The sequence below is a fragment of the Diaphorina citri genome, unplaced genomic scaffold (assembly GCF_000475195.1).
Source record: "Diaphorina citri unplaced genomic scaffold, Diaci psyllid genome assembly version 1.1 scaffold373, whole genome shotgun sequence".
NCBI classification, from domain to species: domain Eukaryota; kingdom Metazoa; phylum Arthropoda; class Insecta; order Hemiptera; family Psyllidae; genus Diaphorina; species Diaphorina citri.
In genome coordinates this window covers 40928-59331 of record NW_007377808.1, presented here as the reverse complement: position 1 = coordinate 59331, position 18404 = coordinate 40928, and the positions used below count along the sequence as shown (strand labels likewise).

The following is an 18404-nucleotide window of genomic DNA, read 5'->3' as shown; positions in this document are numbered from 1 at the left end:
CTTCCAGGAATAGTTGGACCTGGAGCAAGCGTACACGAAAAGAACCTCACAGTACTTTTCGCTTCATAACCTACCTAATGATGAATGTCTTTCATCAAAATCGAACAAACTGTTCCAGAGTTATCGCCCAAGAAAAAGAAAAATCTTCAAGTTGAAAACTAAAACCAGCCAGCCTAGTTAGCTTAGTTGGTAGCGCGTCTGCCTTGTAAGCGATAGGTCACGGCTTCGATTCCCGCCCGGGGCGGATTTTATCCTGAACGTATAATGTTCGTTCTCGGAACAGCTGGCTTTCTCCTATCCTGTGTTCAGTTCCCTCTATCAAACCTCTTTAAAAAAGATCGGACCCGAAATCTAAACTTATACTTCGGTCGATCATCATGTCTCGACAAGAAATCTCTGGCCAATCAGGATAGTCAGAAGATCAGTCTATGAGTAATTTCTCACACGGTATTGATGGTCTTTACCTTCTGTTGTTATTAGTGAGCGGTGATGCTGATGTTAGTTTTAGTTCTCGCCTTCTCGCGTAGCGATGATCAAGTGCGGTACTTACCTAGTTTGTTTATTAAAGTTAAAGTATTAAAGTACGAGTAGCGTAGTACTTGAGTTTGTGTAGTTTTACGAGTGTTTACGAGTGGTAAAATATCGCAAAAATCCCTTTTTTTTAGTGCTATCCATTTTATTACTAGCATAATACATTTTATCATGTTTTATATTCAATTGAAATTATTCAAGGATCATTGTGAGGTTCTGGGCATGAGTGGATAATTATGTCCATAGGGACATAGGGACCTACAGAACCTCGGGTTCGATTTGCAGAATCAACAAAGAATTTTTTTTTCCCCCCGATTGGGATTTGTGATTCATTGGAGGCAACTTCCGGAGGACTCGGGTCGACTCCGGTGTAGACTCATTGATAGAACTGTAGTTTGAGCAAGCAGTAGCAACATTCGTTAACGGATAGGCACTAGATGAAGAAGAAGTAGATACTCCTTGTTCAAACAAAAGAGGATTCCAAACCTCTTCCAGGGCTCATTTTTGAAGAGGATGATGTAGTTTACAAACGTTTACAGCACTTTTTTTAAAGGATTTTCCTACGATTTCCTTATAATAGTCCATACTCACATACTCATTCACCTATTTTTTTGTACCTACCTTCCATTTTGAAGAGGATGATGTAGTTTACAAACGTTTACAGCACTTTTTTTAAAGGATTTTCCTACGATTTCCTTATAATAGTCCATACTCATTCACCTATTTTTTTGTACCTACCTTCCGAACCATTTCCATCAGGGATTGGCCACATGGGAGCTTCATTAGTATCACACTTTGTTGCCGAAACAGATTTTACGTCCATTTATCCACATAATTATGGACTCAACCAATTAAACTATCCGCAGATTAATCAGATTATGAAAACAAATTAATAAAGAATCGATATTTCTACAGTGCACCACTGTACCACCCACCTTACAAGTTTACAAGCTGAATCTTGGTTCTTTCTGCCTTCACCAATACTTCAGTTATCCACTTCGCCATCCCAGATTAATTGAAACTTGAAAGATTGAACATCCACTATACGTACCTCCTAGCCTCCTCCGTACAAGATTAATCAAATGATCACTATCTCTACCATCTACTAAGATTAATTAAATCGAATGATAATTGTTTAATTGAGCTTGAAGAATGCCATGCTGATTGATTAGAAATTTTGCAATTTTAAAGCCATTCTTGTATAGATACAGTCTAATATACATACAGGGTGTTCTACCTCAAAGTGGACTTTTATGGGGCAAAAAACTGATTTTACGGGTTAATTTCCTATGAGGCCATCCCAGATTAATTGAAACTTGAAAGATTGAACATCCACTATACGTACCTCCTAGCCTCCTCCGTACAAGATTAATCAAATGATCCACTATCTCTACCATCTACTAAGAGTAATTAAATCGAATGATAATTGTTTAATTGAGCTTGAAGAATACCATGCTGAGTGATTAGAAATTTTGCAATTTTAAAGCCATTCTTGTATAGGTACAGTCTAAAATACATACAGGGTGTTCAACCTCAAAGTGGACTTTTATGGGGCAAAAAACTGCTTTTACGGGTTAATTTCCTATGGAGCACTTTGAGGTGAAACACCCTGTATACGTACTCGTGTAATATAGGAGTATGTATAGGTTATTGGGTACCTATAAGACTACAGGCACTTTGAGGTGAAACACCCTGTATACGTACTCGTGTAATATAGGAGTATGTATAGGTTATTGGGTACCTATAAGACTACAACAATATACCCATTGGTACATTCTGACAGATTTATTGAATACGAGTTGAATAGTTGATTACCACGTCTGAGAATCGAGAGACAAAGAGTTAGCATGTTATACCTAGTGTACAGTCCACTTCAACTGGGAAGTCCGATGACCTTTGGGTGCGCACTCGTCAAAAAATAGCTCGTTGATTAACAAGTAAGCATGTGAATAGTTGATCCCATGGGATTTTTCACGCCAAATCGAATGGTGAAACTTTTAGAACTGTCCGACTTACAGTTGAGAAGTTGCGGTTCCCCTCCATGCGCTTCCATCGGACTTCCCAGTTGACGTGGACTGTAGCTCTAGGTCTAGGAACTCTTTGTGTGTTGTGCTGTCGCGGTATCGGTAGTTAGTTGTAAATCTGAACTTCTCTGGAAGTTACGCTGAGATTTATTAATGTGTATTCTCCGTAATTATTTTTTTAAGAGGTTTGCTATTTTTGCTAAAGTTTTAGACGAGGAGGATTCAGCTCAAGGTTTATTGAGCTTGGGAAAGAATTGTTGGATAAATAGAGTTTTAGACGAGGAGGATTCAGCTCAAGGTTTATTGAGCTTGGGAAAGAATTGTTGGATAAATAAAACAAATAATTCCATTTCAATTACCTCAATGTTCACAGCTCATCCTGGCTGGCTTCTCAGCGTACATTTTGCTGTACTTCTGTCGGAAGGAATACCCTGGGATGCAACTCAACTGCTACATGTTCCTCTACAAGGTAAACTATGCGTTTAGATTCAGGATTCAGTATTTGACTCAGTCAGCATTTCTAAAGATCCCTGAGACTAGTGAGAAGCTGCGTTCAGCCAGCTGCTGATGCTGGTAGGATAACGTATAACTTAGCCTCCGAGTGGGGCCTTGCCTTGCTTCCTAGAGGGCTCCTTCGGTCGAAGACTCCATACTAGTCCATACTCATTACCTATTCCTACCCTCTGAGACTTATTCCGTGAAAAAAGGCCGCCTTATCTGTCAAATGTGTCAATACTTTCTACGCGGAGAGTGATAAAAGTCGTTCGTGGAGTGATGGACATCTGGCTGAAGGCCCTGAGAGTCCTGGACTCACTATTAAACTAAGGCAAAAGATTAATGATTCTGTGATAAAAGTCGTTCGTGGAGTGATGGACATCTGGCTGAAGGCCCTGAGAGTCCTGGACTCACTATTAAACTAAGGCAAAAGATTAAAGATTCAATAGGTATGATTCTGTAGACTTGGGTCTAAGGCCAGCCTCTCACTATCAGGTAGACCTGATAGGTGATAGGTATACCTGATCAAGTGAACTGATCAGGTAGACCTGACAAGTATAGGTACCTCATCAAGTGAACTGATCAGGTATACCTGACACCTGATGAGGATAAACACTATCAGGGAAAACTGACTCTATCAGGGTATACCTGACCAGGTCTACCTGATAATGAGTGGCTGGTGGCTGACCTAACATAGCTCGTGTTTTGGTTTCAGATCTTCAGCATCAGTCTGTCTCTGCATAAATTATAGGTAAACACATAAATGTAGGTTTGTGAATGATATCTAGATTTATCTTGATTGCAACTCTGCATGTCCTCTAGATGTCTAGATTACGTGATGCATTTTTCTTCAGTGCAATGCACGAGATAGTCCTACCCAGTTGCCCACTAGTGGGACTTACCCTAGGAATTTGCAAGGCGAACTACTTCTGGTAGTTGTAACTGATGTGATTCTAAGGTGCGTTGGGTAGTCATCTGGTGAAGATTGGTGTGCCTCTGCGTGCGTGGTAGAACTTACCTTAAAGTAATTAAAGTTGAGAATAGAGGGTGTGTTGAGGTATCTTGAATTTACACCTACGGGAAGGATCTAAAATAGTATGGAGCTCTAATTAGTTTTCCCTTCTCTCCTTTCCATAACTGTGCATGTTCTTGGATACCTACATGAAAGCCAGCCGTTCCGAGAACGAACATTATCCCATCAGGATAAAATCCGCCCCGGGCGGGAATCGAACCCGCGGCGTAGCGCTTACATCTCCGTAATTAAAGTTTAATTAATAATGAAAAATAATGAGCAAGGTATAAACAAAGTGACTGTGGACTAGAAAGAATGAGGAGCAAGACCAGGTAGACCTGACAGGTGCGGCTGAACAGGTCCACCTGTTAGGTCTGATGAGCACACACTATGTAGACCTGACAGGTGAACCTGCTCAGGCGTACCTGTCAGGTTTACCTGATAGTGAGTGGCTGGCCCAAGACATCAAGACATAGTATAAAGTAATGTTAACAATAATTGTTAAGATCTTTTCATCAAGAAGTCAGAAAAAATTTAAAAGTAGTAATCGCTGTACGTACCCAGATAACTCCACAAGCCATTCAAGCTCTAAAAATGAATGAAGCCATCTTCGCCATCTTTCATCTCACATTCCTCTCCTATGCCATCTGTGACAGCATTACCAGCGATAGCATTGCTCCAGGCAATAATCAAAGTAATAACATTACCCAGTTCATTAGTCAGAGTATGAAGAGCACTAGTCAAAACAATACTTGTATGTGCGCAATCCAAAGTGTTGCGCTAAATCCACTCGTTGATAACATGATGAAGATGAGCATCCAATCATTCCTCTATCCCGTAACTTGCGCAGACGTGCGCTCGAAACTATCGCTTGTTCTCCTGGCGTCCGGTGTTCTGAATGGCGCCGCGGGCGTTTTATTGTTCTACTACGTGTATTTGCATTGGAAAAGTCGCTACCTGTATGTGTACTCGCATGTGGACAGTGCGCAGACTAAGCCGTCCATTATTACGAACAAATGAGAGAGATAACTGTGCGCGAACAGGTACCTGCAAGCACGCAGGACTTGTCGTCCCGGGTTCAATTTCCAGAGTCTACAAAAATGTGTCTGCATTGGAAAAGTCGCTACCTGTATGTGTACTCGCATGTGGACAGTGCGCAGACTAAGCCGTCCATTATTACGAACAAATGAGAGAGCTACCTCCTATCTGTCGTATCGGGTTCGATTCCCAGAGTCTACTAAAATGTGTGATCTTTTTGTACATGGTTACCTATACGCCTATTTTGACGGGTTAATTTTTTGTACATAACAGGGCATTTTAAATTTTTGTTACCTTCGTAATCTATGTAGATTCTAGAGCATTAGAATATTGTAAAGGAAATAAAGTTATTATTTTGTCTATTGAATGATTTTTTTTCTTTCTAAATTAGTTAGGTAGGTATTTTTTGCAGATATATGTATACCTAACAAATAAATTCTCATTTTACTGAAAATAAAATCTCTTTTTATGGGGGAAAAGGTGTGGAATAAATGTGCATAAAAAATTTGAAAATATTATGCACAACGGTGGTGAAATCTGACAACGCAGCATCCCGAATGAGGGTAATTTATGGTAGGAGAAGTTTGCGTCATTAGTGGATTTTTATTGCCAATGCGGATCCACTTTCTTATCAGTTTAGCATGCGGAAAGAATTCATACGAGTCACGTGTAGTGGGTGGCCCAACGTCACAATTTTGGCCAAAAGCTGCATTTATTCAGGAAAGCACCAAATTTGGTATGGACCTTCATTAGGAAAATATGAAACTTTTAGGAAGGGGTGACACCAAAAATCATGCTGAGATATTGGGAAAATCCTACAATGCTGCAGTGAGCACCAAAGTTGTGACATAATAACACAAAGAAACTGCATTTACATTTTTTACAATACCCATTGGTTCTGACAGATTTATTGAATACGAGTTGAATAGATAGCTCTAGGTCTAGGAACTCTTTGTGTGTTGTGCTGTTGCGGTATTGGTAGTTAGTTGTAAATCTGAACTTCTCTGGAAGTTACCCTGAGATTTATTAATGTGTATTCTCCGTAATTAAAGTTAAATTAAAAATAATGAGCAAGGTATAAACAAAGTGACTGTGGACTAGAAAGAATGAGGAGCAAGACCAGGTAGACCTGACAGGTACGGCTGAACAGGTTCACCTGTTAGGTCTACCTGATACCTGATGAGCACACACTATTATGTACCTAGACCTGACAGGTGACAGGTGAACCTGTTCAGGCGTACCTGTCATGTTTACCTAATAGTGAGTGGCTGGCCCAAGACATAGTATAAAGTAATGTTAACAATAATTGTTAAGATCTTTTTATCAAGAAGCCAGAAAAAATTTAAAAGTAGTAATCGCTGTACGTACCCAGATAACTCCACAAGCCATTCAAGCTCATAAAAATGAATGAACAGAGGTTAGATACTTGTAGATACCGATATTGCAAATTATAAAGACCTAGACATAAAAAACAAACAATCAATTATCTATGATCCAGCAGAAATGGCAATTGCTATCGTGAGATCAAGGCTGAATTTCTGCATAAATTATAGGTAAACACATAAATGTAGGTTTGTGAATGATATCTAGATTTATCTTGATTGCAACTCTGCATGTCCTCTAGATTACGTGATGCATTTTTCTTCAGTGCAATGCACGAGATAGTCCTACCCAGCTACCAACTAGTGGGACTTACCCACTTACCCTAGGAATTTGCAAGGCGAACTACTTCTGGTAGTTGTAACTGATGTGATTCTAAGGTGCGTTGGGTAAAAGTCATCTGGTGAAGATTGGTGTGCCTCTGCGTGCGTGGTAGAACTTACCTTAAAGTAATTAAAGTTGAGAATAGAAGGTGTGTTGAGGTATCTTGAATTTACACCTACGGGAAGGATCTAAAATAGTATTGAGCTCTAATTAGTTTTCCCTTATCTCCTTTCCATAACTGTGCATGTTCTTGGATACCTACATAGAGCACCCGGTACTTAGGATGCAGACTTCCGTTCGGGAAATAGGGTGGCGCGGGTTTGAATCCCTGCGGCACATCAACAGTATTGGATGATGTCTTCATTTCTTCAAAATTTTTGGCCACAAAAAAATAGAGCCCAAGTTCCAAGAGTTGGGTGCTAAAAAAAATGTCGAACATTAACTTCGCCTAAACAGTTATTATCTATCTTCTTCTCAGGAATCAGGATTCTGATATCTTGCTCTTCACACAGTCAACAGCTTCTTTTAAGCTGAAATAAATGGATTTACACTTTCGAAAACATCCTATCGAATCATTATCCCATGTTGTTCCTATTAGTATGCTCTGTACACATCTAACATACGATACGAATTACATTCATTAGGAAATCTACATAATGATTGTATTCAGCATGCCAGTTCGTAACATGCATCCCATGTAAAACATCTTGCTTGGGTCTAAGGCCAGCCTCTCACTATCAGGTAGACCTGATAGGTGATAGGTATACCTGATCAAGTGAACTGATCAGGTAGACCTGATAAGTATAGGTACCTCATCAAGTGAACTGATCAGGTATACCTGACACCTGATGAGGACACACACTATCAGGGAAAACTGACTCTTTCAGGTATACCTGACCAGGTCTAACATAGCTCGTGTTCTGGTTTCAGATCTTCAGCATCAGTCTGTCTCTCATCACCTGCGTCCTGTGCTTCTGTGCTGCCATCTTCAAAAAAATAAAATAATTTCGAAAATTAATCTAACAAAGCCTCCAACTGCAATAAGACACATTTCGACGGTGTAAAAAGTTTACAAAAAAACATACCTACTACCTACCCATAACAACCACCTAATCATTCCTAAAGGTAACAAGTTTTTACTAAAAACATTTTTCAAAAAGATATCTATGTGACAAAAAGCTGATTTCGAGAAGACAAATCAGTGATCCCAACAACTCGTCAATCATGATACTATCGATCACCTTAGAACTTCACGGACATCAGACTAAGCCGTCCATTATTACGAACAAATGAGAGAGATAACTGTGCGCGAACAGGTACCTGCAAGCACGCAGGACTTGTCGTCCCGCGTCCAATTTCCAGAGTCTACAAAAATGTGTGATCTTTTTGTACATGGTTACCTATGTGCCCATTTTGACGGGTTAATTTTTTGTACATAACAGGGCATTTTAAATTTTTGTTACCTTCGTAATCTATGTAGATTCTAGAGCATTAGAATATTGTAAAGGAAATAAAATTATTTTGTCTATTGTATGATTTTTTTCTTTCTAAATTAGTTAGGTAGGTATTTTTTGCAGATATGTGTATACACCTAACAAATAAATTCTAAATTCTCATTTTACTGAAAATAAAATCTCTTTTTAGCCTTTTTATGGGGGAAAAGTTGTGGAATAAATGTGCATAAAAAATTTGAAAATATTATGCACAACGGTGGTGAAATCTGACAACGCAGCATCCCGAATGAGGGTAATTTATGGTAGAAGTTTGCCAGGTTCTCACATTAACAACAAAAAATGCTCGGATTTTCCGAAAAGTTTGAACTTTTTGCCTGACTGAATGCCTGATAAACTGATAACTATTTCCAAAGTTCATGCATTTTTGATGGGAAATTCCGCCAGCCCTTAGCGGTTCAAGGTTCTTTGCTTCTTTTGTATTTGAGTTCACGGCATTTTACCTTGACTTGGATGGTAAGCCGATGAAGAAAGCAATGACTGGAATTGAAATCAAAAGCTCTCAGTAAACTAGGTAAGTATCCTAGGTTATCCTAATAAAATACCAAACACTTAGGTACCTATAACCCTTTAGGTGTTTGTTAGTTTGGTGTTTAATTTTTAATAATGTGAGCCATGGGGCAGTCCATTTCACTGCTGACATTCATTTTACCTTGACTTGGATGGTAAGCCGATGAAGAAAGCAATGACTGGAATTGAAATCAAAAGCTCTCAGTAAACTAGGTAAGTAAAATAGGTATTATCCTAATTATATACCAAACACTTAGGTACCTACCTATAACCTTTAGGTATTTGTTAGTTTGGTGTTTAATTTTTAATAATGTGAGCCTTGGGGCAGTCCTTTTCACTGCTGACATTGCACTTTGATGTCTCACCCTTTCTGCTTGGAGAGCACCCTAAAGTAGCCAGCACCATTTATTGTTCCAGACCAACCATGCATAATGTTGCTTAACCTCAGTGATCCAGTGGGTACTGGTGCATACAATACTCTTTTGTCATTGGTCACCATTCGTTTTTAAGCTAGGCTTCAAGGGGTCTTTATTTTGACACAGGTTGTTTAATTTTGTATTTCTTTTCAGTCACCAACCTCAGTGGTGCAGTTGTTAATGCATTGGACTTTGGACCTGGAGTTTGAGTCGATTCTTTGAGTCGAATATTTGAAAAGAATCGAGTCGTGGTATTCGAATATTCAAAAAGAGTCGAATATCCCATCCCTAATTTATTACTTCTTTCAACCTATCTCCCTCTTTATCTTCTGGTCTCTATGTCTCTATCTCTTTATCCCCCTTCTCCCTTAGTTGCCCGGAGTGGACCTTATCCTAAACAGGTAAGGTTCGTTCTCGGAACGGCTGGCTTTCTCCTATCCTGTCTTTCTTATCTCTTCGCTTTTGGCACGATAAGACCTTAGCAGTTACAGTTTTCTCTATCAAACCTCTTAAAAAATAAAATAATTTCGAAAATTAATCTAACAAAGCCTCCAACTGCAATAAGACACATTTCGACGGTGTAAAAAGTTTACAAAAAACATATACCTACCCATAACAACCACCTAATAATTCCTAAAGGTAACGAGTTTTTACTAAAAACATTTTTCAAAAAGATATGTGACAAAAACCTGATTTCGAGAAGACAAATCAGTGATCCCAACAACTCGTCAATCATGATACTATCCATCACCTTGGAACTTCACGGACACAGCTGACTCACCCAACAACCATGGAGCCACCAGAACCATTTCCACGAATCCCACCAACTCCTCCGTCCCAACAATCATTCCAAGACGCTCCCACCCATCACAAAGTCCGTCGACCGGTCAGCTTCTACGAGAACTGGACGTCGGACATCCGAGATGACCACCCCACCAAGGTCAACCTCAAGAGGAGCCGAACTTTCCACGACCCTCCAGACGTGAGAGGATCTCCCTCTCTGGTGTATACGATGAAGACGACCGTCCCCCAGAGTGTCCGGAGTAGTCTGAATCCGGAGAGACATATACCTACACGGAGCTCACTGCGGCACAGCCGGATGATTGGACTCAAACAGACTTGTAAAGGTAAGATGGTGTTGTTCGGTTAGAGATTGAGTCCACGGTACCTAAGATATTTTATTGGATCTCTTAAGGGTAGATCTCGTGACATATCTATTGGATCTCTTAAGGAGGTTAGATATACCCTGACAGTGTTAACCCAGAATTAGCCCCCTCTGGTGTATACGATGAAGACGACCGTCCCCCAGAGTGTCCGGAGTAGTCTGAATCCGGAGAGACATATACCTACACGGAGCTCACTGCGGCACAGCCGGATGATTGGACTCAAACAGACTTGTATAGTCTGAATCCGGAGAGACATATACCTACACGGAGCTCACTCCGACACAGCCGGATGATTGGACTCAAACAGACTTGTAAAGGTAAGATGGTGTTGTTCGGTTAGAGATTGAGTCCACGGTACACGGTACCTAAGATATTTTATTGGATCTCTTAAGTGTTAACCCAGAATTAGCCCAGAACCGTGAGGTCCTGGACATTAACACCTACTACCAGATGAGTGAATTGTGAATCTCACTCAGAAAAAGTTCTCCAAAAGCCCAATGGGCCACGAATCAGCAAAATGTCTACCGGTATCTAGGTCTATACCAGGAGACATTCTGATCTCTGTTAGTCGCAGATTCAGGAACCCAGAGGTTGTATAATAGCACGTGACTCATAAAATATCAGTCAGGTGAGTCAAGCCATTACGGGGGGTATTTCCTATGACATTAAGTATAGGTACCATTATATTTCCTATGGCATGTCATCATTGTCACCATTATATGGTCGGTATTCTTCCAATGCAACGTATAATATGGTTCTTCCTTCCGGCAGGTAGTAGGTACTTACTGTAGTACCTACCTCTATTACCTGCTCCCAGAGTTTATGTAATTTCCTATTGTACCTAATTGTTAATTGTCTGTCGTATACATACATATAGATGTTATCTACATATATGTATGTACCTATACATTTATAGTACCTACTATACCAATTGTTTAGGAGCGTGACATATGCCACGCACAGCACGAACTCAACTTCAGCACAAACTACGTGGTAAAAGAGTGAAAAAACACGGTGTTTTCATTCCTTTAGCTTTAAGCAAGAGGTTATTTAAATATGTTGAGGTACATATCCTGTCAGTGCATTCAGATTTTTGTTCACCAATGTACCCATCCAATATTGCTGGATTGGACGTAACAAGGCCAGTAGGAGTAGGTAAGTAGTCCAGTTATTGGCCTAGTGTAAACATCAAGTAAACATCACTAGCAATAGGGTCTATCTAGACCTGCAGTTGCACAAAATGCGCTTCTGTACAAGCTACAAATTCAGGAATGCAGCCTCGATGATTTCATAAAAAGTGCATAACTCTGCGTATTGCGTAAGAAGTGTTTCTAATGCGTACGTTCATTGCGTATAATATTCATTAGATATTCATTTGAATATTGAGTGATTCTTCGAATGCCTCGTATTTTTGACTCCCCTCTGTTGTTTTAACTTTGGTTTGTGCTACGATCAGCTGAAATTATCTCCCCCTCACTGTAGAGCAAGGAATAAATCAATTAGGTGTGATAGAGTTCTTGATTGCCTAACATCTTAACAAAGTCTTATTTTGGGACTTATACGGGGTGGTTGAGGCAAAGAAGATGCCAATGATACAGTTGAACCAATCGATGCCCATGATACAGTTTTGTTGTGTTAAAATACAGGGTGCCTGGATGTTTAGGGTGACAACTTTGGTGCGCTCCTCTCTCCAACTAACTGTACATCAGAGTTACCTTCCTTATAACTTGTAACTTGTATTGCAACCCCAGTCAGGGAAACTTTGACGTTTTAAATTAAGTTTTTTCCCCCGATAGGCTCTTAGCTCTAGCTAGTAGGTTGTTCGCTCCGACTCCTCAGGTGGATTAGATCATGTTGTATAACTTGACTACTTCAGTTATCCACTTCGCCATCCCAGATTAATTGAAACTTGAAAGATTGAACATCCACTATACGTACCTCCTAGCCTCCTCCGTATAAGATTAATCAAATGATCTCCACTATCTCTACCATCTACTAAGAGTAATTAAATCGAATGATAATTGTTAATTGAGCTTGAAGAATACCATGCTGATTGATTAGAAATTTTGCAATTTGAAAGCCATTCTTGCATAGGTACAGTCTAAAATACATACAGGGTGTTCAACCTCAAAGTGGACTTTTATTGGGCAAAAAACTGCTTTTACGGGTTAATTTCCTATGGGGCACTTTGAGGTTAGACACCCTGTATACGTACTCGTGTAATATAGGAGTATGTATAGGTTATTGGGTACCTATATAAGACTACAACAATACCCATCGGTTCTGACAGATTTATTGAATAAGAGTTGAATAGATAGCTCTAAGGTCTAGGAACTATTTGTGTGTTGTGCTGTTGCGGTATTGGTAGTTAGTTGTAAATCTGAACTTCTCTGGAAGTTACGCTGAGATTTATTAATGTGTATTCTCCGTAATTTTTTTTTTAAGAGGTTGGACAGAGAAAAATCCCCCCCCCCCCCCGAAAGGCTCTTAGCTCTAGCTAGTAGGTTGTTCACTCCGACTCCTCAGGTGGATTAGATCATGTTGTAGGTATAACTTGACAGCTTTCGATGAGGGAGTCAACACTTCAAACATTAAAAAATAAAATTGAATTTATTAAACATCAAATATCATCTTTCTTCTATTTTCCTCAGTACCTCACAAGTATCTACCTCCCATCATACGGTACCATAGGGTGGCTAAGAAGCTGGTTGTGCTACAGCTGATACTGGGAGTGATCATAACCTGCATCAGTGTCTGGCTAGTCATATTTTGTTCCACCCTATACACTCGGGATACGCCACATTGGAGTGGAATACCGGTAAGCAGATCGTTCAAAAGAAAAGACACCGATTTTCTGTTGGTATTGCGCAGAAACGAGTTTCGTCAAATAACGTTAAAGAGTTCATTTAACGGGACGCTTAATTCGGTTTCAAAAACTCTCTAATATGAAGGCTAATCGAGATGCCACTGTACTTGTAACTGCTAAAACCTTATCGTCCCCGAAACGAAGAGAGGAAGGAGGACAGGATAGGAGGAAGCAAGCCGTTCTGAGAACGAAACTTGTCTGCTTAGGGTAAGATACGCCTCGGGCAGGACTCGAACCTGCGCCGCGACCTAGCGCTTACAAGGGCCTCTGCCCATTTATTGGTGATAACACGTCGAATGGATCAGTTACCAATCAAATGGATCTCAGTGATCACTGAAGAAGTTAAGGTTGGTGAATATCTTCAGTTGATGTGCTCAGGTGGTTGTATGATGTATGAGTGCACCTCGAATTAATCTGCACCACGTGATGATGTGCCTAGAGCCCTAGACGGTCATTCGTCCAGGCACTATGACATTGCTAACTAACTAAGAGCTACAGTCGTAGGTACATCATTACCTCAGGTTCAACAGATGCAATTCAAACCCAAAGTCCAATAGATAGCCAAAAGCAATGGATGAGCGGTTTACTCCTCAGTCGACACAAACTTGAGCTATTTTTGCTGAAGTTTTAGACGAGGAGGATTCAGCTCAAGGTTTATTGAGCTTGGGAAAGAATTGTTGGATAAATAAAACAAATAATTCCATTTCAATTGCCTCAATGTTCACAGCTCATCTTGGCTGGCTTCTCAGCGTACATTTTGCTGTACTTCTGTCGGAAGGAATACCCTGGGATGCAACTCAACTGCTACATGTTCCTCTACAAGGTAAACTATGCGTTTACATTCAGGATTCAGTATTTGACTCATTCAGCATTTCTAAAGATCCCTGAGACTAGTGAGAAGCTGCGTTCAGCTAGCTGCCTTGCTTCCTAGAGGGCTCCTTCGGTCGAAGACTCCATACTCATTACCTATTCCTACCCTCTGAGACTTATTCCGTGAAAAAGGCCGCATTATCTGTCAAATGTGTCAATACTTTCAACGCGGAGAGTGATAAAAGTCGTTCGTGGAGTGATGGACATCTGGCTGAAGGCCCTGAGAGTCCTGGACTCACTATTAAACTAAGGCTAAAGATTAAAGATTCAATATGATTCTGTAGACTTGGGTCTAAGGCCAGCCTCTCACTATCAGGTAGACCTGATAGGTGATAGGTATACCTGATCAAGTGAACTGATCAGGTATACCTGACACCTGATGAGGACACACACTATCAGGGAAAACTGACTCTATCAGGTATACCTGACCAGGTCTACCTGATAATGAGTGGCTGATGGCTGGCCTAACATAGCTCGTGTTTTGGTTTCAGATCTTCAGCATCAGTCTGTCACTCATCACCTGCGTCCTGTGCTTCTGTGCTGCCATCTTCGCCATCTTTCATCTCACATTCCTCTCCTATGCCATCTGTGACAGCATTACCAGCGATAGCATTGCCCCAGGCAATAATAAGAGTAATAACATTGCCCAGTTCAATAGTCAAAATCAAAGCATGAAGAGTATCATTCAAGATTTGAAGAGCGTACTCATCAATACGCAACTTTTGACATATCAGGCGTTTCGAAATTCGAAAAAAAATTTCCATCCCTATAGTTTCACTCCACCCTAGTGTATACCTAACAAATAAATTCTCATTTTACTGAAAATAAAATCTCTTTTTATGGGGAGAAATGGTGTGGAATAAATGTGCATAAAAAAATTGAAAATATTATGCACAACGGTGGTGAAATCTGACAACGCAGCATCCTGAATGAGGGTAATTTATTGTAGGAGAAGTTTGCCAGGTTCTCACATTAACAATAAAAAATGCTCGGATTTTCCGAAAAGTTTTGAACTTTTTGCCTGAAATGACTGATAAACTGATAACATACGCCACATTGGAGTGGAATACCGGTAAGCAGATCGTTCAAAAGAAAAGACACCGATTTTCTGTTGGTATTGCGCAGAAACGAGTTTATTTCGTCAAATAACGTCAAAGAGTTCATTTAACGGGACGCTTAATTTGGTTTCAAAAACTCTCTAATATGAAGGCTAATCGAGATGCCACTGTACTTGTAACTGCTAAAACCTTATCGTCCCCGAAACGAAGAGAGGAAGGAGGACACGATAGGAGGAAGCAAGCCGTTCTGAGAACGAAACTTGTCTGTTTAGGGTAAGATACGCCTCGGGCAGGACTCGAGCCCGCGTCGCGACCTAGCGCTTACAAGGGCCTCTGTCCCTGCCCGTTCATTGGTGATAACACGTCGAATGGATCAGTTCCCAATGGATCTCAGTGATCACTGAAGAAGTTAAGGTTGGTAAATATCTTCAGTTGATGTGCTCAGGTGGTTGTATGAGTGCACCTCGAATTAATCTGTACCACGTGATGATGTGCCTAGACGGTCATTCGTCCAGGCACTATGACATTGCTAACTTCAGTCAACTAAGTGCTTAATTTTACCTTGACTTGGATGGTAAGCCGATGAAGAAAGCAATGACTGGAATTGAAATCAAAAGCTCTCAGTAAACTAGGTAAGTAAAAAACCATGTAAATAGGTATTATCCTAATAAAATACCAAACACTTGGGTACCTATAACCCTTTAGGTGTTTGTTAGTTTGGTGTTTAATTTTTAATAATGTGAGCCATGGGGTAGTCCTTTTCACTGCTGACATTGCGCTTTGATGTCTCACCCTTTCTGCTTGGAGAGTACCCTAAAGTAGCCAGCACCATTTATTGTTCCAGACCAACCATGCACAATGTTGCTCAACCTCAGTGATCCAGTGGGTACTGGTGCATACAATACTCTTTTGTCATTGTTACCATTCATTTTTAAGCTTGGCTTCAAGGGGTCTTTATTTTGACACATGTTGTTTAATTTTGTATTTCTTTTCAGTCCTCCTCAGTGGTGCAGTTGTTAATGCATTGGACTTTGGACCTGGAGTTTGGTGATTCAAGTCAAAGTCAATATTTATTTAGGTGTAATAATTGGAGAACAATATTTGTGACAAGCATTTAAGTAAATATGCTTAACATAATTAAAAATTCCTTTTTTTATTTCTTTTCAGTCTCTATGGAGTGAACTTCAAACAACATCATGTCCAGAACACTCGTACAGCAGTTTGTCGCTGGACTCAAGTCTTAGTCTGAATCCGGAGAGACATATACCTACACGGAGCTCACTCCGACACAGCCGGATGATTGGACTCAAACAGACTTGTAAAGGTAAGGTAAGATGGTGTTGTTCGGTTAGAGATTGAGTCCACGGTACCTAAGATATTTTATTGGATCTCTTAAGGGTAGATCTCGTGACATATCTTTTGGATCTCTTAAGGAGGTTAGATATACCCTGACAGTGTTAACCCATAATTAGCCCAGAACCGTGAGGTCCTGGACATTAACACCTAAGTACTACTAGATGAGTGAATTGTAAATCTCACTCAGAAAAAGTTCTCCAAAAGCCCAATGGGCCACGAATCAGCAAAATGTCTACCGGTATCTAGGACTATACCAGGAGACATTCTGATTTCTGTTAGTCGCAGATTCCTACTCAGGAACCCAGAGGTTGTATAATAGCACGTGACTCATAAAATATCAGTCAGGTGAGTCAAGCCATTACGGGGGGTATTTCCTATGACATTAAGTATAGGTACCATTATATTTCCTATAGCATGTCATCATTGTCACCATTATAATCGGTATTCTTCCAATGCAACGTATAATATGGTTCTTCCTTCCGGTAGGTAGTAGGTACTTACTGTAGTACCTACCTCTATTACCTGCTCCCAGAGTTTATGTAATTTCCTATTGTACCTAATTGTCTGTCGTATACATACATATAGATGTTATCTACATAATTATATGTATGTACCTATACGTTTATAGTACCTACTATACCAATTGTTTAGGAGCGTGACATATGCCACGCACTCAACTTCAGCACAAACTACGTGGTAAAAGGGTGAAAAAACACGCTGTTTTCATTCCTTTAGCTTTAAGCAAGAGGTTATTTAAATATGTTGGGGTATACATATCCTGTCAGTGCATTCAGATTTTTTGACATTCCGCTTTGATGTCTCACCCTTTCTGCTTGGAGAGTACCCTAAAGTAGCCAGCACCATTTATTGTTCCAGACCAACCATGCATAATGTTGCTCAACCTCAGTGATCCAGTGGGTACTGGTGCATACAATACTCTTTTGTCATTGGTTACCAGTCATTTTTAAGCTAGGCTTCAAGGGGTCCTTATTTTGACACAGGTTGTTTAATTTTGTATTTCTTTTCAGCCACCAACCTCAGTGGTGCAGTTGTTAATGCGTTGGACTTTGGACCTGGAGTTTGTTGATTCAAGTCAAAGTCATAATATTTATTTAGGTGTAATAATTGGGGAACAATATTTGTGACAAGCATTTAAGTAAATATGCTTAACACAATTAAAAATTCCTTTTTTTATTTCTTTTCAGTCTCTGTGGAGTGAACTTCAAATAACATCATGTCCAGAACACTTGTACAGCAGTTTGTCGCTGGACTCAAGTCCAGGAATCCAGAAGTCAGAAATAAAACTGCCAGAGATCTTCATCATTATGTAAGTACAACAGGTTCAATGAATTTGTTGAAAATAAATTAAGGGCATGGTTAGCCCAGTGGTAATTGACTTGCTTGCCACTCAGAGGGTCCCAAGATCAAATACCGCCATTAAAAAAAATCATACCTATTTCAATTGCAAATATCTCAAAATGGAAAGTAAGTATTGTGTCTCTTATTGCCCATCTAATGAGGGACATACTATACGGGATGGGCATGGTATAACACAGACCACATGAGTCTTATGTAGCAGTTGTTTCATTGCTAGAACAAACTTTGTTTTGTTTTTTTGTTTTGTTTTTAAGTTCCATGATTTTTTGTTGAAAATGAGTAGCAATATCATTGTTCTTCCTCTTCCTCATCCTGTGTGTTATGCCATTGGTAAGGGTCCACCACATTAATATATGACCACCACTCCATCCTATGGAAAAAAGTAGATGGATAGTAACTTCTGTGGTTGAGTGTTTATCACACTAGGCTTGGACACTGGGGGGTCAGGTTTCATCCCCAGTAGCATCAAA

General features: G+C 40.0%; 2 protein-coding genes across 2 annotated transcripts in view; both read left to right on the top strand.

Moving 5' to 3' along the window:
• Positions 1-506: 506 nt before the first annotated feature.
• Positions 507-17776, top strand: LOC103508151. The gene is made up of 8 exons (XM_008472685.3): positions 507-634; positions 9881-10307; positions 10664-10724; positions 13059-13225; positions 14001-14096; positions 14635-14844; positions 16369-16525; positions 17763-17776. Exons 2-8 carry the CDS (start codon positions 10032-10034, stop codon positions 17774-17776), a joined length of 981 nt encoding a protein of 326 aa, XP_008470907.1. The 5' UTR covers positions 507-634; positions 9881-10031.
• The window catches only part of LOC103508150 (serine/threonine-protein kinase Tor-like), a gene marked incomplete at its 3' end in the record, with an annotated part of 40928 nt that continues 31124 nt past the window's right edge, over positions 8601-18404 (top strand). The window contains 2 exon segments of the mRNA XM_026822834.1: positions 8601-8829; positions 17763-17897. Of these exon segments, the coding sequence (XP_026678635.1) occupies positions 17792-17897 (106 nt within the window).

Excerpts from the sequence above, each read along its gene's own strand:
- LOC103508151 (XM_008472685.3), top strand. The coding sequence starts at position 10,032 with ATGGAGCCACCAGAACCATTTCCACGAATCCCACCAACTCCTCCGTCC. Across the intron at positions 13,226-14,000 it reads CACATTGGAGTGGAATACCG|CTCATCTTGGCTGGCTTCTC; the intron begins GTAAGCAGATCG and ends CAATGTTCACAG. Across the intron at positions 14,845-16,368 it reads TCATTCAAGATTTGAAGAGC|TCTCTATGGAGTGAACTTCA; the intron begins GTACTCATCAAT and ends ATTTCTTTTCAG.